The 23,735-nt window shown below is 55.9% G+C and overlaps 2 protein-coding genes, 1 long non-coding RNA gene and 1 other non-coding gene across 11 annotated transcripts in view; 2 read left to right on the top strand and 2 right to left on the bottom strand.

The window, feature by feature from the left end:
• The first annotated feature begins 657 nt into the window (after nucleotides 1-657).
• SLC35A3 (solute carrier family 35 member A3) lies at nucleotides 658-17,077 on the top strand. 5 transcript variants are annotated; one of them, XM_036344528.1, is made up of 8 exons: nucleotides 660-808; nucleotides 4,464-4,668; nucleotides 5,278-5,432; nucleotides 5,512-5,634; nucleotides 8,615-8,786; nucleotides 11,032-11,150; nucleotides 13,206-13,339; nucleotides 14,371-17,077. In XM_036344528.1, exons 2-8 carry the CDS (start codon nucleotides 4,482-4,484, stop codon nucleotides 14,459-14,461), a joined length of 981 nt encoding a protein of 326 aa, XP_036200421.1. In that variant the 5' UTR covers nucleotides 660-808; nucleotides 4,464-4,481; the 3' UTR covers nucleotides 14,462-17,077. The 5 variants fall into 5 exon arrangements, with proteins under 5 accessions (XP_036200422.1, XP_036200421.1, XP_036200424.1 ...); XM_036344531.1 differs by lacking the exon at nucleotides 660-808 and adding an exon at nucleotides 1,106-1,209; XM_036344530.1 differs by lacking the exon at nucleotides 660-808 and adding an exon at nucleotides 1,417-1,437.
• LOC118673556 lies at nucleotides 2,742-21,896 on the bottom strand. The gene is made up of 2 exons (XR_004973404.1): nucleotides 21,698-21,896; nucleotides 2,742-3,786 (listed from the first exon to the last, which is right to left on the bottom strand). It is a non-coding gene; the product is annotated as an uncharacterized LOC118673556 (long non-coding RNA).
• On the bottom strand, nucleotides 18,529-18,633 carry LOC118673884. Its single transcript, XR_004973536.1, has one exon. It is a non-coding gene; the product is annotated as a U6 spliceosomal RNA (small nuclear RNA).
• MFSD14A (major facilitator superfamily domain containing 14A) overlaps nucleotides 20,330-23,735 on the top strand; it is a 21,190-nt gene continuing 17,784 nt past the window's right edge. For 2 of the 4 annotated variants that reach the window (XM_036344523.1, XM_036344521.1), the window contains exon 1: nucleotides 21,096-21,344. In XM_036344523.1, the coding sequence (XP_036200416.1) occupies nucleotides 21,261-21,344 (84 nt within the window). In that variant the 5' untranslated portion in view covers nucleotides 21,096-21,260. Of the gene's footprint in view, nucleotides 20,381-21,094; nucleotides 21,345-23,735 lie in introns of those variants that run through there. The other 2 variants (XM_036344522.1, XM_036344524.1) reach the window with 2 other exon arrangements.

Here is a 23,735-nt window from a genome sequence, read left to right as displayed (position 1 = left end):
TTCCCCCGGCTGCCGGCACCGGCTTCCCTCAGGCACCTGGGACCTGGGCTTCATCGGGATGGTTGTCGAAGGACATCTGGACTGTAGTTCCATGTTTGGTCGATTTGCACATTACGCTTTTATTATTATAGGTTATATTGATGTCAGAGAGGAAGGGAGAGGGAGAGAGGGAAAGAAACATCAAGGATGAGAGAGAATCACGGATGGGCTGCCTCCTGCACGTCCCTACTGGGGATGGAGCCCGCAACCCCGGCCCGTGCCCTGACCGGGAATGGAACCGAGACCTCCTGGTCCAGAGCTCGACCCTCAACCCCTGAGCCACAGGGGCGGCCTCCCTGGGACTGCTTATCCCCGGGCTCCCTTCGCTGGTTCGCTGGCTGCCACCTGTTCCCGCCTCGTTTTTCTCCCTGGGCAGCTAAGCGCGGTGGTTCTAGAGCTTCAAGGCGGACACATTGGGGTTGAATCCCACTCCCGGCTCGCAGGGAGGGGACCTGGGAACAGGGTGTAGGGTCTGGAGGCCCCAGGGCTCCTTCCCCAAATGCAGGGCGAAGCCTGCCTGGCGGCGAGGGCGAGGGCTCCGAGCTGCTGCGGGCCCACTGCCCGGGCGCACCCCGCACAGCTCCTCATCCAGAAAGGCGCTCCCCCCGGTGGCCCGGCTCGGACGGGCTGGGCCCGGGGCTGCAGCTCTGGCTGCTCCCGGACGCGCCCCGGGAGCCCAGCCCAGGAGGGCGGGAGGCAGGTGCCGGACCCGCCCGGACCCAGCGGCGCCAGGAGAGCCGGGCAGGGGGACGGATCGGAGCCCGGAGAGGTGAGCGCAGGGGCCCAGGGCGCCCCAGGCGCTGCGGGGCGCGGGGGGAGCCAGGGCCGGGAGGGAGGGGGGAGCCAGGGCCGGGAGGGGGAGGGGGCGCCGGGTCCGGGCCCCCACGAGCCTGGCCGCTGCCCTGGGCGGCGCGGTGGCCCCGCCCCCAGGCCTTTGCCCCGCAGGCCGGGCCCTTCCTCCCGCGGAGCCGCCGGCGGGCGGGGCGGGGGGCCGTGCGGAGGCGGGAACGGCGGGGCGCGGGCGCGGCGGCGGCCGGAGCGGCGGCGGAGGGACCGGCACCGGAAGCGCTGGCGGCGGGGACGGACGGGACGGCGGGCGGCGCCGCGCGGCAGGGGGCGCGGGGGACCCGGCGGGCACGGCAGCCCCGGGCGCCCAGCCGAGCGGGGCAGGTGAGCGGGGCGGGGGCGCGAGTGACACGTTGCGGCTCCCGGGCGACGTGCGGGATGTGCGGGCGGAGGGGGAAGGGCCCGGGGGCGGGAACCGCCACGCGTGGGAGCCGGGGCGAGGGGGCCGGGCGGGGGGCGGTCCCCATGACCCCCGGTGACCCCCGCGCCCCCGGTGGCTCCGCCCGCCGCCCCGGGCGCCGCGCTGAGAAGCCGCAGAGGCTGCCGGAGGTGGTGAGGCTGGTGGGGGGGCCCGGCCAGGTGAGGTCCGGGTGGGGGTGGGGGGGAGGGAGGGGTCGGGGCAGGTGAGGTTCCGGTCGGGGTGGGGGTGGTCCCGGCCAGGTGAGGTCCTGGCCAGGGGCCCCGTAGGAACGGCGGGGGGCCTGCCGGGGCGGAGGCTGTGGGTTCCCGTTCCCTTCAGCCACCGGCGGCAGCGGGACGGGCTCCGGGAAGGGAGGACCCTGGGGACGGGCCGGGCCTGGCCGAGCCGCTCCCATCCGCTCGCTCTCGGGCGGCACTGGAAAGCGGGGCTCAGGTAGCCGTTTCGTTCTTGGACCCCTGGGCCCGGACGGGTGGGGTCGGGGTGCCTCCTCGGTGCCCTCCCGCCGGGTCTCCTGCGCGGCCACTCCGCTCGGCCCTTCATTTCTCGCGCCCACGGCCCCCGGCTGAGCCTGGGAAACCGCATCTCCGCTGTGACCCGCGCAGGAGCGGGGCCGCCGGACCCCCGCTGCCGCCTGCGCCCGGCCAGCCCCTTCCTCCCCCACGTGCTTCCCGCAGCCGCAGGCCAGGCCTCCTCTGGCCACTGCTCGCCCGCAGTGAAGAAACCCACATCATCAGGGCGGCCTTCAAAGCTGCGAGCTGTCACGGCTCCATCAGACCAATGTGTCCCTTTCTCTTTTGGTTTTTAAATGGTTGTCCCTCGCACAGCCTCAGTGTCAGCCCGACCGACCGGGTGGTTGCTTTGAAATGTCATTTCCGAGCCTGCGCCCCGCTGCCTTGGCCTTGGCCGGCGACACCCTCCCTCCCCTCCCAGGCCGCCTCCCGCACCTGCCGTCCTGGCGGAAACATGCTGGTCCCTGGAGGCCTTGAGTGCCGCCCCTTCTCATCCGCTCTCCGGAGGCGACCCCTAGTCCAGCACATTCTCTCTGTGTGTCCGGCTTGATGAGCCTTACACTCGCGAAGGTTGCATTGTGCCATGGTTATTTGAGGGACTTATCCCTGCGAGAATGTAAGCGGCTTTGTTGTTTATTGATTTCAGAGAGGAAGGGAGAGGGAGAGGTAGAAACATCAATGATGAGGGAGAGTCATTGATCTGCTGCCTCCTGCACGCCCCACACGGGGGATGGAGCCCCCAACCCGGGCCTGTGCCCTGACCGGGAGTTGAACTGTGACCTCCTGGCTCATAGGTCGATGCTCAACCACTGAGCCACGCTGGCCGAGCTAGAACATAAGCTTTTTAAGAGAAGTAATTATATCTTTTAAGTTTCTTTAGCACTTTAATACTTGAGCACAGCATTAAAGAGATTAGACTCAATAAATAATTATTAAAGCATAGAATTTAATGAATCACAGTCAAACGCTCGCCGTGCTCCCGGAGGAAGGGCGCTCCTGTGTTGTGGTGTGACCTGGCTTCGGACTTTCATTAACAACCTTCTCTTGAAAGCGCTTTTCCGTCCCATGTTTTAGTCCTTCATTTGCTGCTAGAGGTCAGTTTTTGAGATAGCATTGTGATTCTCCTGTAGGAGGAGGAAAGTAATTTTCTCTCTGCTCCTCTAAGTTCTTAGCTGAGACCCCTATAATAAAAGACAGGTTACCTAGAGGAAAGCAGAAGTTGATAAGCATGCAAGCTTAAGGTCAATGTGAACGGGCGGCCTAACTTAGGCTTCAGCCCGCTAACGAGCAAGGGCATTCCAAGTCTGCGTGCTTGGTCCTGGGGTCCAGAGGCTCACGGTAATGCCGCTGGGCTGACCTCAGAGGATAGAGTCACGGAGAGCTGCCCCCGGAACCTGCACACACTCAGCCTGAGAGCCTCCTGGAGTCCTGGCCTGCCGCAGGCCTGCCCTCAACCTTATGCCCGTCCTCACCTGGCACCACCTGGAGGGCGTGGCGAATGTGTTTGAGTTTAGCCACGTGGGCATAATTGAAAAGAGGCCATAGTTTCCTGTGCTGTTGTCCTGCTGCCCTGTGACCTGGCCAGACTCTTTCTGGAGTTATTTGAGTGACACGCGTCTTTCATGCTGGAGGATGCGCCCCAGGAAGAAACAGATCCTGTGTGTCTCGTTCATGGTTGTGTATCCGCAGGAAGTGCCTATGAAATGCGGGTGGCAGGTGTGAGCCTCTACTGTGTCCTGCTCCCCGTCTCCTCAGTCCGAGCCTTTCCGAAGGGCCGGTGCTCGCGGGCCCACCCGTGTCTCCACTCCCGCCTGCTCTTTGCGGGACACGGGGAGCTGCTGCCTTGGGCTGCGTGGCAGGAAACCAGTGGGAAGTGGTGGGCAGGAGAGACGGGGGGGCGAGGGTCCCTGCGACAGTTTGTCTTCCCAGTCGTTGGCTGGACGGAAAGAGTACGACCGAGCACTTTTTAATCTAAAAATGAAAATATAAATATGATATGTTTATATAGCTGAAGGAATATTGATTTTACCTGAATGTGTGATGCAGATTCTGCAGACTGGAAAACCAAGGTAAAAATTAACTCACAGAAAGTTGACATTATGGTATATAAACAGTCACCTGACACCTGGAGGAAGAAAGGGAAGGAGAAACAATGGAAAGTTGTCTAATTCAGACGTCCTAGGGACCGGAAATCCGCAAAGATTAGAGCTGGGCGTGGTGTTGGGCAGGCTTACACTTTCCTCTGAGCACTTACGAGGGAACTGAGTTCGTGGAAGTTTTCGTTTCCATCATAGAAAGAAAACTGAATATCCCAATAGTGTAAATTACCTGACTCATTTATTGCACTTTTACAAGAAATAAGATTTGGGGGTTTCCCCAGGACTGCCATGGATTCCAGCGACAAGGTTTGCTTGCCCCCTTCTGAGGAGGCTGGTCTCCTGCGAGGTCTCTGGCCAGCTTGTCCTCTTTTCTTCACCTTTCAGCGTCTCCTGGTACTGGCTTCAGTGTCCGGTCCAGAGCAGAAAGAAGGGGGTGGAACGTACATACTCCATCTTGTTTGAGGCCTGATGGCTCTTACTGGCTTTTTTAATGTATCAGTTGATGTCTTTTCTAATTTGTTTATTTGCCCTGTTTATTTTGTTTTTCAGGCAGATGCAGATAAAACAATGTCTGCCAACCTCAAATACCTTTCCTTGGGGATCCTGGTCTTCCAGACGACCAGCCTGGTGCTCACGATGCGCTATTCCAGGACTTTCAAGGAGGAGGGGCCGCGGTACCTGTCCTCCACGGCCGTGGTGGTGGCGGAGATTCTGAAGATAATGGCCTGCGTTCTACTGGTCTACAAAGACAGCCGTAGGTATCCAGGTTGTTGTTTGTAAGTCATTGAAGTTTATTTAATTGTTTGGTATTATTTATATATGGCGTATACGTAAATACATGTTGGTAACTACACATCTGAACACTACTGCATTATCTAATACCCTAGTATATTCAGAACATTTCAATATTTGTCATTTTATTAAGACCGCCTTTTTTTTAAGATTTTTTTAAAATTGATTTTTATTAGAGAGAGGGGATGGGAGAGGGAGTGAGAGAAAGAAACATCAATGAGAGAGCAAAACATCTATCGGCTCCCTCCTGCACGCCCCCTGCCGGATGGGACCCGAAACCCAGCACGTGCCCTAATGGTGAACAACCTTTGTGTGCACGGACAGCACCCACTGAGCCACAGGGGCCAGGGCTCCGAGTAGAAGGACATACGGATTGTGCTGTTCTTAACATGCTTCCTGATAATAGTTAACATTGGAAAAGTTAGCCTCATTAAAGGTATTGTTTAGACCTAAAGTGTCTCAACATGTAGCCCAGTATCCTTCCTCAAAAGAGAACACTGCGGCCTAGAGAGAGGGTGCTAGTACTCAGCGTCACTCGGCGCCTGATTTCACCTCTGCATGTTTTTCCTAGAATGCAGTCTGAGAGCACTGAATCGAATCCTGCGGGATGAGATCCTTAACAAGCCTATGGAAACGATCAAGCTTGCTATTCCATCCGGGATATACACTCTTCAGAACAACCTGCTCTACGTGGCGCTGTCCAATCTCGACGCAGCCACCTACCAGGTGCCGAAGGCGCATTCCTCGGGTCCTTGTAACCAGCGGACCCTCGGCCATGACTCACGTTCGCTGTTTCCTCTCCCAGGTCACGTATCAGTTGAAGATCCTGACGACGGCTCTGTTCTCTGTGTCTATGCTGGGTAAAAAGCTGGGTGTGTACCAGTGGCTCTCCCTGGTGATTCTGATGGCCGGAGTGGCTTTTGTACAGGTACCTGTTCAAGATAAGCTCTCCTGTCTATGTCGCAGTTCCACAGCCTTGTCTTCTGCGCAAGGACAGGTGGCTCTGCTGTCTAGTGAAGCAAATCGATGCTTATCCTCCCCGCTGAGACTTTTGAGAGCTTCCTGTGGGCGATACATTGGGGCTGTGCCTGGTGCTAAGAAACATGTGAAAACCCAATGGTCTGACGCGAAGAAGTGGACCAGCTAGTTAGGGACTAGGACACTGTTGTGTGGAGGGAAGCTAATTGCTAGCGGGTCCCAGGAGCTTCGAGGTGACGGAGACTCCCTCCCGCCACCAGCGCCCCAGACCATTCCTTCCGCTCTTCGCCCCTCTTTCTCACGGCTCCTCGCGGGTTTCCTCCGGGTCCTTTTGCTGGATACTGACTTGGGGACCTGGTCCCCAGTCAGCTTGTGATTTCCTTAGTTATGTCCTTACTTGTGGAGATGCCACCATGTGGAGCCTTCTATTGGCACGCCTGCTGGAGGCTCCTGGCTCGCGGCCGGCAGCTCTGGTTGTCGCCCGCGGTGTCAGATTTGTGTATCTAACCCTGCTGGGCAGCGTGGCTGGGCTCTTCAATTGACCTGATAAACGAACTTGACCTCTTGCCCCCGCTCCTGTCTCTGTTTCTGCCAGTCACTCTTACTCAGCCTGGGGTGGGCCTGGCCTCTCCCTTCTGCCTGGACGTCCAGTAAGACTTCGCTGCTCTGCCGCTTGTTCTCCCAGATTGTGTCCTGCCTGTCTGCACCTCGCTGCCCTGCTCCTGCCTCCTGTTTCTCCTGTGGCCGTTTGGCTCTATAAAAGTACTGTCGTTGTGGGGTGAAAAGGATGTTTTCCCCTTCAGTCCTGACCGCCCCCCAAATTCAGCCTCCATGCAGTCACCGCCGTGGTCTGTCTAAGAACAATTCCAACCCTGTCGCGTTCCTGCCACTCAGAGGCCCCGCAGCACTTTCCCAGAGTGTAGTGTGTCCCTTGGATAAATCTTTTCTGTATTTATTTTAAACTAGAGGCTCGGTGCACAAAAATTTGTGCACTCGGGGGTCCCTCAGCCTGGCCTGTGCCCTCTTGCAGCCTGGGACCCCTCGGGGGATGTCCACCTGCTGGCTTAGACCCACTCCCTGGAGGGATCGGGCCTAAGCTGGCAATCAGACATCCCTCTGGCAGCCCGGGAGCCCTTGGGGGATGTCCACTTGCCAGCGGGGAGCAGGCCTAAGCTGCAGTTGGCCATCCTTAGCGCTGCTGAGGAGGCGGGAGAGTCTCCCGCCACCACCGCTGTGCTGGCAGCTGGCAGCCTGGCTTGTGGCTGAGCAGAGCTCCCCCTGTGGGAGCACACTGACCACCAGGGGCAGCTCCTGCATTGAGCGTCTGCCCTCTGGTGGTCAGTGTGTGTTATAGTGACCAGTCATTCCCAGTGTTTCTGCTGTTAGGGTCTATTTGCATAATACTCTCTTATTATATAGGATAGAGGCCTGGTGCACGGGTGAGGGCACGGCTGGTTTGCCCTGAAGGGTGTCCTGGATCAGGGTGGGGCTCCCGCTGGGGTGCCTGACCAGCCTGGGTGAGGGGCTGAGGGCCGTTTTTAGGCTGGCCACCCCCCCTTCAGGGTGGAGGTCCCCACTGGGGTGCCTGGCCAGCCTGGGTGAGGGGCTAAGGACTGTTTTCAGGCTGGCCACACCCCTTTTAGGTTAAGGGTCCCCACTGGGGTGTCTGGCCAGCCTGGGTGAGGGGCTGATGGCCGTTTTCAGGCTGGCCACACCCCCCGGTGACTCAAGCTCCCAGCCTCTCCTTTTTTTCTTTTCTTTTTTTTTTGGCGGACTGGAAGCAGGTATCTGGGATTTATTTATCTTCTACAATTGAAACTTTGTAGCCTTGAGCAGAGCGAGGGCCAGCAGGGCAGGTGGGAAGCTTGGCTTCCTCCATCGCGGGGGGCAACCCAAGTCTCCTGCTCACTCCAGCTCCGTGGCCACCGCCATCTTAGTTGGGTTAATTTGCATACTCGCTCCCGATTGGCTGGTGGGCATGGCTTGAATGTAGCAGAGGGATGGTTAATTTGCATGTTTCTCTTTTATTATATAGGATGGGTGTTGGAAAATACAACTGGCTATCACACCCTTATTTTCACAGATACTGCTTAGGATAGGCTAAAGTAGATACTCAGTTTACAAAGTGAGATATTTTAAATTAAAATATCAAGTAATGAATCCAGGTGGAACATGGGTTTGACAGAGACATTAAAGATGAAGGCAAGTGCCCTGGCTGGGAGCTCAGTGGTTAGAGCATTGGCCCACACACGGAAGGGTCTTGGGTTTGATTTCTGGTCAAGGGCATGTACCTGGGTTTCAGGTTCAATCCCCGGCCCCATACAGGGAGTGTGTGGGAGGAACCAATTGATGTGTCTCTCTCACATCAATGTGTGTGTGTCTCTCTCTGTCCCTCCCACTCTCTAAAGTCAATGGGAAAATATCCTCAGGTGAGGATTAAAACAGAACAAGACCATAGGCAAGTAAGTGGTCTCAGGAGCGCTGAGGGCAGGGTGCAGCCCAGATGGTGGATGGTGAGCAGGGCCGGGGTGCAGAGCAGGGTCGGGGTACAGGTGAAGGCCGGGGTGAAGGTCAGGGCCGGGGTGCAGGGGATGGCCAGGGTGGAGGGGAGGGCCGGGGTGCAGGGCAGTCCCAGGCTCCCTTAGCTACTCCACACTTCACACTCCGGGTCTCGGCGGCCATGGTGCTTGGAGAGGCCGCTCTGAGCCGCCGCAGTCCGTCCCTTTCTCTGTCTCAGGCTAGGCTGAGACGAGTAGTCGCCACAGCAATACCGCTGTGGGGTGAAGTAAGACGGTTCTAAGGTTGTCTTTCAGAAGCTCCTCCGCAGCCCCCAGGGCTAGCGTGGTGGCATTTTCGCCTCCGGGTCTGAGCGGGGCTCTGTGCACGGGGAGCTGCGCCGGAATTGAACTGTGCTGTGTTCCTTCGCCCAGTGGCCCTCGGATACCCAGGAGCTGGACTCGAAGGCGCTCTCGGCCGGCTCGCAGTTTGTGGGCCTCATGGCCGTCCTCACGGCCTGCTTTTCCAGTGGCTTCGCTGGGGTGTACTTCGAGAAAATCTTGAAAGAAACCAAGCAGTCGGTGTGGATCAGAAACATTCAACTGGGTAAGTCTGAAGTCTTTGCTAATGTGATTTTTTAAGGTGGTTGTATTGTTACATCTAAAGATTTCTGTAGATCTTCAAGTAAACAAGCCTTTCATGAAATGTGCTGTTGATCCAAGTACCTGGCAAGGTTTTGGCCCTTTAAAAAGGTTGTACTTTAAATGACTACCTTTACTCAGGAATGTGGGGTTTGAGGTCTGTGACGTAGGGTGGGTGGAGGCTGTTTCTGTCCTCAGCGTTTGGAGCCTGAATGTGGCTGCGTTTTTCCCGGAGATGTTGAGAAAGCATATATATTTCCTCTCCTGTAAAAGGTACTTACAGAGCTCTGTATGTTGCTCTGAGGGTTAGATGAGAGAACGCATGTGAAGTGTTGAGGACGAATACCTTGCACACAGCAGCCCTGATGTCAGCTGTTGCCATCAACATGCAAATATCAGAGGAGAGAGAGAGTCAAGGTTTGTGTGAGTTGCCCACAATTTTCTTGAATTATAAATGAGACGTGGAAATCTTTCCGAGCGGATGATTCTGTGGAACTTCATGGATTTCTGTTCATTGCTCTGACCTCACACACAATCCAGTGGTGAGCCGCCTGAGTTCTTGAAAGGACACGTAGATCAGTACAGAGCTTGGAATTACAAACCATGAATGAAAGCACTGTCGCATTTTCCAAACACGCAGATTGGTATAACCCAGCCGTGGGCAAACTACGGCCCGCGGGCCGGATCCGGCCTGTTTGAAATGAATAAAACTAAAAAAAAAAAAAAAGACCGTACCCTTTTATGTAATGATGTTTACTTTGAATTTATATTAGTTCACACAAACACTCCATCCATGCTTTTGCTCCGGCCTCCGGTCCAGTTTAAGAACCCATTGTGGCCCTCGAGTCAAAAAGTTTGCCCACCCCTGGTCTAACCTGTTGGATCCCAGTTTGGGAGTGTTTCACAAAATTTTAAATAAATAAAGTCAGTGATGCAAAACTCCACCTCTGGCGGAGAATTTATGCTACAGCTGGGCTTGCATAAGACCGGGAAGATAGGCTGTTCATTTCAGCATTGGTTCCATTGTAAAATGGACAGTGGAGAAGGCTGGTTAGTAATTGTTAAGGGGTCACCTAGTGCAATGGTCAAGGTCGTGTCTCCAGGTCGCGGTGGGGACCCAGTCCTGAGCCCGTCCCTTAGCTGCCGCCTGAGCTCAGCAGGTTTATTTAGCATCTCTGTGGCCCTGTTTCTCCAGCTGTAAAATGGACAAGACTATCTGCCCCATAGGTTTGTTGTGAGTTCACACACGTAAATCACCCAGAACAATTTGTTATATGTGCATTTCATATTATTGTTCATACAATGGACAACTATGCAATGGGTAGAAGAATGCAGATCTGCACATACTGCTACATATGTACCCTTCTGCATTTGATGCACTTTTGTAATTACCCAGTGTGATTCTTCTAATACAAGGCCGGACCTGTGCGAGCACTGATTTCTGTCATTTTGTAGCATGCCAGTATTATCTTCGAGTTCGAAATGAGAGTTCGAAATGTTAGAAGGATGGAGTTGGCAAAATGCAATTTTGGAAAGATGGCTTCCCCACCTCCCAGTCCCCTCCCGTGGAACACAGTGGCTACTTATGGCTTTATCAACAGTGGTGCCCTCACCCACGGCTCATTCCTTACAGACACCCCGAGGGTGCCCGTGTGCCCCTGAACTCCACTCCCCGAGGAGGTTTGGGGACCTCTGAGATCAGGTCCTGGGCAGCTCTGCGGGGGGTGGGGGAGGGCGGGGGCGGGCCACAGTGAGTGAGGCACCTGCTGTCCTGCGTGACCTTCCCTCCTGAGGCCTCGGCAGCGAGGCCCGCGACTGCCTCTCAGCGCCGATTTTCTGTTGTTACTTACTGACCCTCCAGCTTCCTGAGGAGGAAGGAAGAGCGCATGCCCCACACGTGAGCGTGCCTGGCCGCAGGAAGGCACAGGTGCCCTGACATGTGCCCAAAGCGAGCATTTTCCAACCCTTCGGAGGGGAGCCGCGGAGTCATGTGATTTCTGCATTATCTTGTGTTAATGCTCCAAGATCTAGATCCGTCGCCACTGCTCTCCTTCTGTTCCCGTGTCTTCCTCTTAAATTCATAGCACTAAGCGCACTTTTGTTAAATTTACATAAATGTCCAAGTAAACAATTTAAAAGAAAAGTATAAAGTCATGTGCAATGGCCAGACACCTCCGACAGCTGAGCTGACGGAAACTCCCGCCTTGCAGGCGTCTTCGGGAGCGTGTTCGGCTTGATGGGCGTGTACGTGTACGACGGAGAGCTGGTGTCACAGAACGGGTTTTTCCAGGGCTACAACCGGCTGACCTGGGCAGTTGTTGCTCTTCAGGTAAAGCACTCACTTTCCCGTGTGAGGCGAATGCACGGGCTCTAATGCAGAGGATCAGAGGCCCCGTGAGCTGCGGGAGGGGCCGGGTCCCCCTGGCCGGCTCAGCGCCCTGGCTTCTCCGGAAGTAAGCAGCGCTGGTCTGCGCGCCCCCGAGAAAGTGGCGGCGAGGAGGGGCCGTGCCTTCCCTTTACCAGGAGGAGATGCCCCTGAGGGCAGGAGGCTGGAGCCGGGCAGATAGAACTTCCCACGTCTCTGCCGTGGGCACAGGAAGGCGGTCACCCGTCAGCTCAGGAAGCAGGGCCAGAGGTGCAACTGGGGACAGCGCGCCCCTCCTGTGGCCACATGTCGGCACAGCCTGTGCCCTGAGTGTGCAGGCTGAGCCCTGTCACCTCCAGGCCGACTCACCGCCCGGGAGGGTGGGAGATGCGGCTGCAGGTCCTGCCTCGCAAAGCCGCTGGGGGGTCGGGGGCAGGGTCCCTGCGGAAGGTGGTCGGGGAGCCAGGGGCGGGGCCGCGAGGGCAGGAAGGATGCTCTGTCTGTACCACAGAGGAGACAGCGCGAGTGCAAGTTCAGAGAAGCGCGTAGAGGCAGGAAGTCAGTTCCGTGCGATGGCCTTGACCTTAGAGAGGAAGCCTCTGCTCTTAGGAAGTGGCTGTGGGACGGAAAGGTTTGGACGTTGGTCGGAGGGACCCACAGGAGTGAGTAGACGAGAGAGCACTGGGGGACGGGACTCAGACCTCCCCACAGTGACTCGGGGGCCTCCGCCCACTTCCTCCCTCAGGCTCTGTCCCTCCCCCAGGCGAGAGGCGAGAGGCGAGGGGAATGGTCCAGAGCGGCGGCAGGAAGGAGACTGGGGTGCCACACCCCCACTCACTAGCCTCTGAGGGGTTTGGTAGGGAGTTCTCTCTGCCCCTAAGGAAAGAGCACTGATAAAACTGCTCTAGGGAAAGTGAGGACAGTGAGAGGGGGGTTGGATGGGGAGGAACCGGGGGTGGGGGGGGGGGAGGAAGTGAAGTTAGGAGGCCAGGAAAGGCTGGCCAAGCTAACGCTCATGTGACCCGCATTCTTATTCAAAAGAAACACCTCGCCAGCTGGGAACCGGCCCTCACACCTGTCTGAACGCAAGGCTCATACTCACTTGGGTGAGGGGAGGTATTTCACTTGTACTCGGAGCAAACCCATCACAACACCCTGCAGGTCACACTGCGGGTCACACTGGGGGTCACACTGGTGGTCACACTGGGGGTCACACCGGCGGGTCACACTGGGGGTCACACTGGGGGTCACACTGCGGTCACACTGGGGGGTCACACTGCAGTCACACTGCGGGTCACACTGGCGGTCACACTGTGGGTCACACGGGGGGGGTCACACCGGCGGGTTACACCGGGGGGTCACAACGGGGGTCACACAGGCGGGTCACACTGGAGGTTCACACTGGCGGTCACACTGCGGGTCACACCGGGGGTCACACTGCGGGTCACACCGGGGGTCACACTGCGGGTCACACTGGCGGGTCACACTGCGGTCACACCGGCGGGTCACACCGGCGGGTCACACTGCAGTCACACTGGCGGGTCACACCGGCGGGTCACACTGCGGTCACACTGCGGGTCACACTGGCGGTCACACGGCGGGTCACACTGTAGTCACACCGGCGGGTCACACTGGCGGGTCACACCGGCGGGTCACACTGGCGGGTCACACCGGCGGGTCACACTGCGGGTCACACTGCGGGTCACACTGGCGGGTCACACTGGGGGTCACACCGGCGGGTCATACTGGGGGTGACACTGCGGGTCACACTCGGGGTCACACTGCGGGTCACACTGCGGGTCACACTGGGGGTCACTTTACCAGGCAGCTTTGGAAATAGAGGCTACGGAACAAAACCGTGGAGGCCACTGGTTAGAAGAGGTGCTTAATGAAAATCGCTTACTAAATGGGAATACATTGTAGGCCAAAGGCTTAAGGCTGCATTGAGTAATGACATTGTTTTGAAAAGCAGTTTTATAGATGCTTGTTTTTAAAAATAATATTTTAACACTTCTGCAGGCACTGGGCGGCCTTGTCATAGCAGCTGTTATAAAGTATGCAGATAATATTTTAAAAGGATTTGCAACCTCTTTATCCATAATATTATCGACACTGATATCCTACTTTTGGCTACAAGATTTTGTGCCAACCAGGTAACATCTTTTCTTTAAATCTCCAAAAGGGTATAGGAAAGTCAGGATTTCTCTTAAGATCTAGTCTGAAAAATGCTGTTCTATTACAACTTTTGAAGAATCATGGAAATGTAATGAGGGTTCCTTTTAGCTATCTTTTAAAAAAGGTTTTAAATTATGTGCATGACAGTATCTTCCACTGGAAAAGTTTTTGTACAAATTTGGCTGTCCAGGAGTTTCTCAGTGGATCTGAATGGGTTTTTTTCTCCCAAAGAAAAAGTCATGTAAAAGTCATATTTAAAAGTTCATTGACCTTATAAAGTCATAAAATAAGCCCCAAAATGACATTTTAAAAGGTTTGCAGCTTTCATTCTCTTGAAGAATATACATGTCAAAAGTTAGGGTTGGTATTCTAGTTTACGTCCAGTTTAAGGTCATTTCCAGGTCATAGTAAGGGCTCATATTTATGGATAAAATAAAAAGAAACCAAGTCTCCCTGCATTTAGTCTTTCTCTCTTTTAAAAAGCACCCTGAAAAATTGGTCCTGAGGTTTTCTGATTACTGCCTTGGATTTTAAACTGAAATTTACTTTGGTTTTAAGAGTGTAAATTTCCCTTTGCAGTTTCACATCTTAAAACAATTGAGGTCTTATTCAATGTATTGCAGGCACAAGGCACGTTAAGATGAAAGACAGTTAGACATCTTTGCTTTGGGGGACAGTGAGGAGGAGGAGGAGGAGGAGGAGGAGGAGGAGGAGGAGGAGGAGGAGGGGGCTGGAGCCAGACGCGTCACGGGGAGTGGTGGACTAGGAGCCAGTTACTTGAACTCGCTGCCTTCAGTTTCTTCTCGGGTTAAAAAGGAGAACTGCCACCACGTCCTCGCGGTGGCCGGAGAACTGAGAGGACATGTGGACACTAGCTGGGCAGCTGGGTGTAAACACAGGCTCGGTCCGCCTGTTACGGCAGCATCTCCCACCACTTGTTAGAGTAAAGAAGAGAAGGAACTTGTTTGCTTTTAATCTCATTTTGCCTTTTTCCTTTTCTCTTGTGTAGTGTCTTCTTCCTGGGAGCCATCCTTGTAATAGCAGCTACTTTCCTATATGGCTATGACCCCAAGCCTGCAGGCAACCCCACCAAAGCATAGGGGGCGCTGCTCTCAGGGCTCGCAGGGGTCCAGGCTCGCTCGGCGGGAACCCGCAGGACTGCTCAGAGCCCAGGGCGGTGTCGCCGCTCTTCACACTGTCCAGGTGGTTGGAAAACATGAATGTGCAGCTCAAGTCTCTGTCTGTGTGACAGCAGGCCTGTCGCCTCTAGAAATCCAAGCTTGAGGTATTGCCGGGATCAGAATCACTGCGGGGACTGGAGATGTGCGTCTGGGGGATCTGGCCGTTCGGACCGCCGCAGGGATGGCCTGTGCACGCGCTGCAAGAGCGCACGCAGCAGGTGTCAGCGGTCATGTCTGCAGACGAGCTACTTCATTCTCTTCGGTGTCTCTCACCCTCCGTGCAGGTCAGCAAGCCAATGGCATAGTCAGAGTTTGACGGTTAGGATTACTGCCTATAAAGCTGTGCAGAAATAGAAGTATGGTCCGAGAAACATTTTCACGGACCCGAGATTTCTCTATTTATACAAAAGATTGGTAAACAAAAGATCGCTAAATGTTATTCAGCTACATAAAAACTGGTGACGTAGCATTCTGGGTCTGGCTGGTCAGAGAATGAAGTGCAGAGTCCACGTTCACATTCCACAGAGACACACATTTCTCCATCTGTCCGTCACCTCTCAGCACCTCGGAAGCATCCCCGCCTGTGTGGGTGGCACCGGGCACGTGGGCGCTAGCGGAGCTGTCCCCCCTACCTGCTTCTTTTCTGTAAATCACATCGTCCTTAGTGGTGCTTTAAATTAATTCCTGTGTGTTCCATTAAAGTTTTAATACGTAATTTAAAGGGATGAAAAACTCATTTATTAACTTACAATAAAATAATTCTTGTCTAATATCTCCATTTGGAGAGTTTTGAACTATCACAGCATGAACTGTACACATTAGAATGTTTTTAATGAGTATTTTACTCATTAACCTGTAAAGTCTACAACTGTTGACAAAAACAACCACCAAAGTAGGACTGACATCAAGGAATTGAGACCAAAACGATTTTCCTTGGAGACATTCCAGGTTGCCACGGTATCACCTCATATGGATGGCGCTCTGACCGACACCCAGGGCCGCTCAGCGCTTCCCAGGCGCTCACACCCCGCCCAGGGGCTCTGAGTCCCCAGGGCTGGAGGTGGGAGGCGGGAGGCCCTGGCTCCCCTGGCCTCTGACAAGGCTTCCTTTCCATTTGCTCGGCACCGCAGGTGAAGTGGCAAATGGGATGAGTTATTTACCAGGGGCACAGGGAGAGGCTAGCAGAAGAGAGAAGAGGACTTTGTGGGCAAAATACTTCAGAAGTTGGAATGTGGGTTTACTTATTGATGCCTGGATTACCAGGGAGTAGAATTATTTTACTTTGTTTTTCATCATACTTAATATATTTTTAAAGCTTCCTGTAAAAAGTCGCTCTAATGGACTTTGCTAAATGTTATTTACTTCACTACTTCTCTCCACTACTTCGTTCGTTATAAACAATGTGCTAGTTCATGGGAGAAAAGTGCCAGTTGCTGGTTCTGTTCGAATGCAGAGCATGGTGTTTGGGAATGACCGTCTGGGCTGCCACATGAGGGTGTTTCCTCGCCCGGAGGGGTCAGTCCGGGGGAAGACGTGGCGGTGCTGTCAGCTGTTTCATGGAGGAACACGTAGTGTAGATGCAGAATTTACGTGTTTACGTCCGTTTATAGTGAAGGTCGCGTTTCATAGAAGGAGGGGTAGTTTGAGATGTAAACTGGATTGTAAGACAGACTCTGACAGGAAACTACCTTTGTGCTCAGTAGACGTGGTTAATGCTGACTGTTCCTAAGAAGCGGCACCCTTTGCCTGCTACCGAATTATTAGACTTAAAATGCATCCTGTAGTCATTCAACTGAGTTTCTTTTAAAAACAGGGTCTCGCATTGCTCGTTTTATTTACACTTCCATCGTTGCCACCTGTAACCACATGTGGATGCATGCGGTATGTCAGGGAAGGTCACAGAAGCTCGTTAGCTCTGTGGGAAGTCACTTGAACAGCCTGTAGGAGATGTAGCGTATTTAAAGTCCTCGTAGGACCAAAGAAAAAGCGCCTTCATCCAAACCGGTCCTGTGTGCCTTGCTTTACCAAAACACCTGGCTTTGCTCCCTGGAGGCTATGACTGTAGTTCACGGCTTTGGACACATAGGCAACAGTAGGATGTTTTAAGAATAACTAATCCACTGTGCTGGCTGTTTCAGCATTTGCTCATGAACCCATCACCCAGCAGGCTGTTAGGGTGGGAGTACTGCTCACACACTGGTGGGCAGCCTGGCGGAACTGCAGGCTGTTAGGGTGAGTGCCCTGCACAGGCCCGGGGGGCAGAACCGACTTGAAGAATCACCCAGTCCTCAGGCATGGAGCTCCTCTGACGTGGACCGTCGGAAGGAACGGTCATGCTTTCACTTTATTTCTTATATCATTTACTGTGATTTAAACAACTTTTAAATAATTTGGGTTCCGAATTTGTCTATATATATGTATTTGTTTTGAAAGATTCTTTTGGGCTTGGGAATGTAATTTGTATGTTTAAATTTTATGACATAATTCAAAGAAATATATAAAATGGTCTTTTGTTAAATGGCTTTTTTAAATTAACAAATTTCGTTGTCATTTTTTTGGTACCCGGTTATCCACTTTGTAGGTTTATGAAAGTAGATTATTTTCATAATTAGCGATGTAAATGTCTTCCTGCGTTCCCTGGCGTCCCGCTGCCCTGTGTCAGACATGGCCCATGAGTGTCCCCTTTCTATGCCCACAGCGACCCCACACCTTCCCCGGCCCTCTGGTTCCCGGCACCACAGGTGACCTCGCCTCGCTCATGCTCAGCCCGAAAGACTGGGTCTCATTTAGCCGAGCCTGGACGTTTCTCCTCGCACGGTGATGCTAGCTACCTGGTAACGTGTTTTGTTTTAAATTAATGATCTCTCTGCGAGCCTCAAGATTAGGTAATTACAGTAACTGGTACGGATCTTCTTCATAATTTGAATATAATTGTTTCTTTCATGACTATCAATTCAGTGCATAGAGGTCAAGTGATAAGCAACATACAGGATTTTCTTTGCACCACTGTCGCTGAAGTAGCCTTGTACAAAATGCTTTATCTTAAAGCATTGCTAAAATAAGAATATCAGTATTTTTTTAATGTGTAATTTTCTTTGGTGTCTGCTCATGAAAAGCACTTATTTAAATTTGGGGGGGGGCGGTAATGGGAATATTTCTTTCGCTGAAAGTATTGGAAAACGAAATAAGTAAAAGAAATGTCCACCTAGAAAAAAAAAGTACTGTATGCCACAGCTCACGAAGCGCAGGGCCATGCAGATACACCTGGGAGTCTCAATCTCATCGAAGCGACTGCCCTTCAGTCAGACGGTGACGCAGTGGCCATCAGAACGGTCTGACTGTTCTCACAGCGCATTCCTGCAGGGCCGGACCGGAGCATGCCCCCCCCAGAGAGCAAACAGCTGGCAGGAGAGCTGGATCCCGCTGGAGCGGGCAGTGCCCGGGGCAGCAGCTCTGGCTCTCCCAAGTTCTCCAAGTTTCATCGGGTGAGACGACTCATTAGAAAACCAGAACCACTGGAAGCTCTGTCACCCGCAGTCCATTCATCACAGAGAAGCCACCAGCCAGAGGAAGACAGCGTGCGAGTCCAGGGGCGCCAGACTCAGTCCTCCCCAGGTATGCGCGCCCCGGTCCGACGGTGCTGCCCACTCCCGGCCACGGTGCTGGTCACGGAGCACTGCCAGCAGGAAAGCCCCCACGCTGCTTGGCATCACTGACGGGTGCTCTGCCCACAGGGTGGACTCACTCCAGGCTGCCCGAGATCTGGCTCCAGGGCCCCCCTCCCAGTCACCTTGTGAGCATAAGTTATCAGCTATCATCTGGGGGGGCCGCCAGGAATAACACACTCTCATCGCCTGGGCCCCTAACGGCGCCGCCAGCTCCCTCACAGGGCCTGTGCGCCTCTACACATTCTCCTGGGCGAAGGAGGGAGCACAGCAGTGACAACTGTTCATACAGACCTTTCATGATGCACTGTCATTTTTTAAAAAAATACGGAACGCTTCACGAATTTGCATGTCATCCTTGCTCAGGGCCATGCTACTCTTCTCTGTGGTTCCCATTTTTAGTGTATGTGCTGCCAAAGCGAGTACTACACTCTCATTTTTTAAAAAATGTATTTCTACTGATTTCAGAGAAGGGAGAGGGAGAGATAGAAACATCAATGATGAGAATCATTGATCGGCTGCCTCCTGTACGCCCCCTACTGGGGATCGAGCTGGCAACCCTGGCCTGTGCCCCTGACCGGAATTGAACCCGGGACCCTTCAGTTCGCAGGCCGATGCTCTATCCACTGAGCCAAACCAGCGAGGGCTACAATGTCACTGTCATTTTTAATTTCAGAAATTTTGTCAAATGATTCTTAACAGAACGTGACTCCAGGGTAGGAAAACGTGGCTGTAATCAGATACAGTGCTCAGTGGCACGTACAGTGTCCACTTAATTTTGTTCCGATGTGTAAGGACAGCTTTGTCACTGAATGCTGTGAGGGCATGAGCTGCACTTCTGCAACACGTGGTGCGTTTGGGGTTTTGGATTCGCAATCGTTTCTTTGGGAGCATTTACTTCTAGGTCCCACTCTCTTCCAAGGGGCCTCATGAGCCTCCCCCTCGTTCCTGTTTTCCAAGCCTGGTTGTCGGCCTTCGCACTCGCCTGGGGAACCCCAACATCCTTCCTGTCGTTCCCTTGCTTATGGTACCAGTGCTCGTTTCTGCTGTGACCCGTGCACCCCACACAACCTCTTCGTGAGTCCTCACAACCCCAAACCGCACACAAGGCCACCGGCGGGAACCAGGCGTCCGCCACGGCCGGACTCCCCTCCCGCCATCGCAGCTCCCCCAGCAGGAGGCCTGCGCGCCCAACTCTAACTGCACCCTTTCCGGCGCCCCTCGGGCCTCCGCGCGCCCCCCCAGAGCTCGGGGCGGGCCGCACCCACCTGCCGCCTGAGGACTTTCCGAACAAACGCCGAGCGCTCCTGCGGGTGGGACGTGACTGCAGGTACCTGTCGGCTAAAATGCCGCTTTTCCCCGCGGAACTTGGTTTGTTTCTACTCCGTTCCAGGAACACAACAGGAAACTCAACCAAATTTATTTTTAAGCTCTATTTTGAAATACTTCAAACTTACAGAAAAGTTGCAACCATCATACAAAGAACACCGTCCCCTTTAACTAGTGGATTCGTGCTCCGTAGCTGTGTGATGGGTGACCCGGCGCTCGCTCCCGTCTCCGGTCCCAGCGCCGGGGCCGGGGTGGCGGGGGCCTCGCTCCGGGCTCCTGACGGGGCTGCAGGGGGCCTCGCTGGGTCCCCGGGCCGGGCAGCGGGTGCGGCGGGGCTGCAGGGGGCTGAGGCCCGGCCAGGACAGAGGCCCTGCTCCCAGGTGACTCCAAAGGCGCCCGAGCGCCCTCGGGACGGGGACCGAGCGGGACGGAGCCGGCAGCGGGCTCTGTGCTGCCGTGACCGCCCCCCCCTCCCTGCACACACACACGTCAGGGCTGTCACTTCGTTCCACCGGGACGGAGCCGGCAGCGCAGCCGCGTTCAGGAGAGGGCTCCCCGCTCCACTCGCCCCCAGCCCGGCGCTGGGTCGGCACCCGCGTTCTGCGCGTCACTGTCCCCTCCGCACCGGCGCGCGATTCCTCCAACCGCCTGGGGGGCCCGGGCCCCGCCCTCACGCCGAAGACTCTGTTTGAGGCTCACACGGTGCGATGACCAAAACCGAAACTCGGCACCGCCCGACGTCAACCTGCCACTGTCCTTCGTAGCGACCCCGCCCCACGCCCCTCCATCAAGTTGGCTGTTAAGCAAAATGGCAGAACAGGAAGCGGGCTCCAACGCGCGGCAGGTAACGCGTGCCGACAGGCCCCAAAGGCCCAGGCCCGGGGCCTGGCGGCTGCGGGAGGCGCGCGCTCGGTTCAGCTCTGGGGCCCCGCGCCCCGGACAAGGCCTTTCTGGAAAGTGGGTTTGTCTGGAATCCCAGCTGCTCCCCGCGGGGGCCTTTGCTGACAGCAGGTGGAGAGCGCGCAGGCTCCAGAGCAACCACTTGCAAGCAGGTGGTTTGCAGAACTAACGCCTCATCACCTGCGAGGGGGACCCAGCCCCCCCACCGCCCGGGCTGTTTAGGGCCAAGCGGGCGGGTGAGCGGAGGGCCCCGGGCACCGTAGCACCAGCAACCCCGCCGGCTTCCCTCCCGCGCGGCACAGCCCAGCGGCGAGGGGGCGGGGCGACGGCGTCACTTGGGGAGTGGCAGTGTCGCGGGGCGGGGCGACTGCATCACGTGGGGAGCGGCAGTGTCGCGGGGGCGGGGCGACGGCGTCACGTGGGGGCGGATGATGTCACGTGGGGTACGGGGGCGGAGCAACGGCGTCACGTGGGGAGCGGCAGCGTCTCGGGGGCGGGGCGAAGGCGTCACGTAGGGAGCGGCAGTGTCTCGGGGGCGGGGCGATGGCGTCACGAGGGGAGCGGCAGTGTCTCGGGGGCGGGGCGACGGCGTCACGTGGGGAGGGTCACTGTCGCGGGCGCGGGCGCGGGCGGCGTCGCGGGGCGGGGCCGGGCGGCTCGTCGCCGATCGCACGATGTGACGCGCCGCCCGAGGCAGGCCGGGCCTGGAAGATGGCGGCGAGCACCGCGAGCGGCTCGGCCCGGCAGTAGCGGCGGCACGGACTCGCCGCGGGGCCGCCGCCCCGGGAGTGGCAGCAGCGGCGGCGGGACTCGAGGATGGTAAAATGACGCAGGGGAAGAAGAAGAAACGGGCCGCGAACCGCAGTATCATGCTGGCCAAGAAGATCATCATTAAGGACGGAGGCACGGTGAGCGGGGCCCGCCGGGCGCCCCGGGCCCACCCGACCCCCTGCCCCCGCGCCGTCGCCCCGATCTCCCGCCACCCCGCCCGTCGCGGGGCCGCCGTCTCGGGTCCCCGGGTCCCGGCTCCGCGGGCTTTGCGGCCCGGCCCGGCCTGCGGCCTCCGGGGCCCGATCTCGGGGAGGGGTCGCCGGCCCGTCCTCACCTGCCGCCCTCGCCCCCGGCGACCCTCAGGGCCTGGCCGCGACCCACGTGCGCCTCTGCCGGGGACAGGGGATGCCGGGCCCGCGAGCCGTGGCCGTGCTGCCGAGGCGCCGGGAGCGGCGCCCGCCCGCCCGTCCATATGCTGCCCACCGGGTACCTCGTGCGGCCGCCTCTCAGGGCCCGGTCCCCGCTCCTCCTCCCGGTGAGCCGGCGGGGGTGGGTCGCCCCGCGGCCGCAGTCACCGGGCCTGGACCGAGACGGCAGCTCCCGGCTTTCCGATCACCTGTGGGTCGTAATGGGCAGCAGCCCTAACAGGACCTCCGCGCCTGCGGTCGGAGGAGGACGCTCCGAGAGGAGGGCGGGTCGGGCGGGAGAAAGTGCTGCTCCTTAGACACAGTTGCCATCGCGGTGACTCCCTGCGGGCCGGGCCGGGGGCTCCATCGGGAGCAGCTCGCCCGGCGCCGCGGCTGTCACCTCCCGCTGCTACACTTGGCGGTCCTGCCGGCACCCGGCTCCGAGCCGGCACGGGAAGGTGCAGCCGGCCTCGCTCCCGGGAAGCCTGCAGAATGGTTCCTCTTACCCCGCATTTCTTCGCATCGGGACCCCGACCAGCGGCCAGGCCAGAGCTACATGTGGTGGGCCGCACAGAGGGCTTGCTGAATTCACTGGAAACAAATACCTTTTCTTTTTTCTCTTTTTGGACCTTGCAGAATAGGGCCAGTAGGATGCTAAAATTTAGAAAGCTTGGGGTGTATGGGACAGTTTCAGAATATACTTTTAGGTAACTGTCAGGTTTCTTAGATGTCATAGATTTGACATTTGGTGGGGGGAAAAAACTTTGCAACTCAAATCCTCAGACTTCTTTTTGTTCTTGGTTAATCAAAGCATCACTTTGATCAGGTGTGGACAGCCCTGACTCTTGAGCAGGTCGGTAATCGCTGCCGGGCAGAGAAATGCTTGGAAGAATCCGGGCCCTGGATTAAATTTTTAAGGCAACCTGCCCCTCTCGGCAGCGCGGGGTGGGGTTGGGTAAGAGCAGGTGGTCCGGTGGCGCTGATGAAGAAACGCTTTCCTTTTCTCGTAAAGCCCGTGTTGTTTCCTCTTTACGGTTTTGACTCACTTCACAGACGCTTCCATTGCTCATCCTGTGAGATGTGAGGTTATTTTTCATCTTGTTACTGATCAGAGTTGTAGTGAATTCAGAGCTTGCTTTTGGACAAGCCAGTCTGCGCACCAGCAGTGTTTCAGGAGGGTGGAGGATACACGAAGGGGGGGGGAGGGGCGTGGGGAGAGCATCGTGTGTCATCTGGACACACTTGGTTGTACCTCCCTCCAGCCCTGGACGCCCTTTTAGAATAGAGGCTTTGTTTGTGCTTTGACTCCTGCAGGGCCTAGTATGTGAGTCTGAAGTGGCAAACACCTCTACTGTGATGAAATGTGTGTGCCAGCACATTGGTTTTTATTGATATTTTGCTTATTCCTACATATAATCAGGAGACATTTACATCTCGGTAAGTGTCAGGGTAATTTTTGGCAGGGTTTATATTTTAACCCATTCTAGCTTTTAATGAAAACAAGCAGAACTTTGCAAGTAAAACTTCTGCCCTGGCCGGTGTGGCTCAGTCGGTTGGACATCATCCCGTGCCCAGAACGGTCAGGGCACGTGCCCAGGTGGATCCACCCCCGGTGGGGGGCGCTGGGGGCAGCCCCTGGGTGTTCCACTCGCTTGGTGGTGGTACCTTCCCTTCCTCTCCCTCTAAACATCGATTTAAAAAAATAACAAAAGTAAACCTTTTATAAAGTCATAGACATGGTTTTCAAATGGCCTTTGATTTCCAGCCTCTCCTTGTAATTGGTCAGAGGACCACCATTACAAACACGTCCTAAGAAAGGGAGGAAGGCTGCACTGGGTGTTGTTACTGCTTCCCGTGCGGAAGCTGCGCCGCCGGGTGGACGTATTCAGAGTCCAGTGCGGGCACCTGGCCCAGCGCAGCTCTGGGCGCAGCTCCCTCCGGCCGGTGCCCTCCCCCCGCAGTTGTTCTGCTCGGGGCTCAGCAGCCTTAACAGGTTGCCTTGCTTTGTCCTTTGCGAAGGGCATCTTTCTAGCCTGGTCAGTCACCTTAACATCCATCACAGGCCGTGCAATGCGCTGTTAATGATTTGTCAGAAACTTGGATGTCGTAGTTTGTAACAGT

This window comes from Myotis myotis, unplaced genomic scaffold, assembly GCF_014108235.1.
Source record: "Myotis myotis isolate mMyoMyo1 unplaced genomic scaffold, mMyoMyo1.p scaffold_m19_p_18, whole genome shotgun sequence".
Lineage (NCBI taxonomy): Eukaryota > Metazoa > Chordata > Mammalia > Chiroptera > Vespertilionidae > Myotis > Myotis myotis.
This window is presented reverse-complemented; position numbering and strand designations above follow the sequence as displayed.

What these genes read in the sequence shown, in the direction of transcription:
- SLC35A3 (XM_036344528.1), top strand. Translation starts at nt 4,482, where the DNA reads ATGTCTGCCAACCTCAAATACCTTTCCTTGGGGATCCTGGTCTTCCAG. An exon ending in TCGACGCAGCCACCTACCAG is followed by an intron (nt 5,433 to 5,511) that starts GTGCCGAAGGCG and finishes TTCCTCTCCCAG; the next exon opens with GTCACGTATCAGTTGAAGAT. An exon ending in CCGGAGTGGCTTTTGTACAG is followed by an intron (nt 5,635 to 8,614) that starts GTACCTGTTCAA and finishes TCCTTCGCCCAG; the next exon opens with TGGCCCTCGGATACCCAGGA.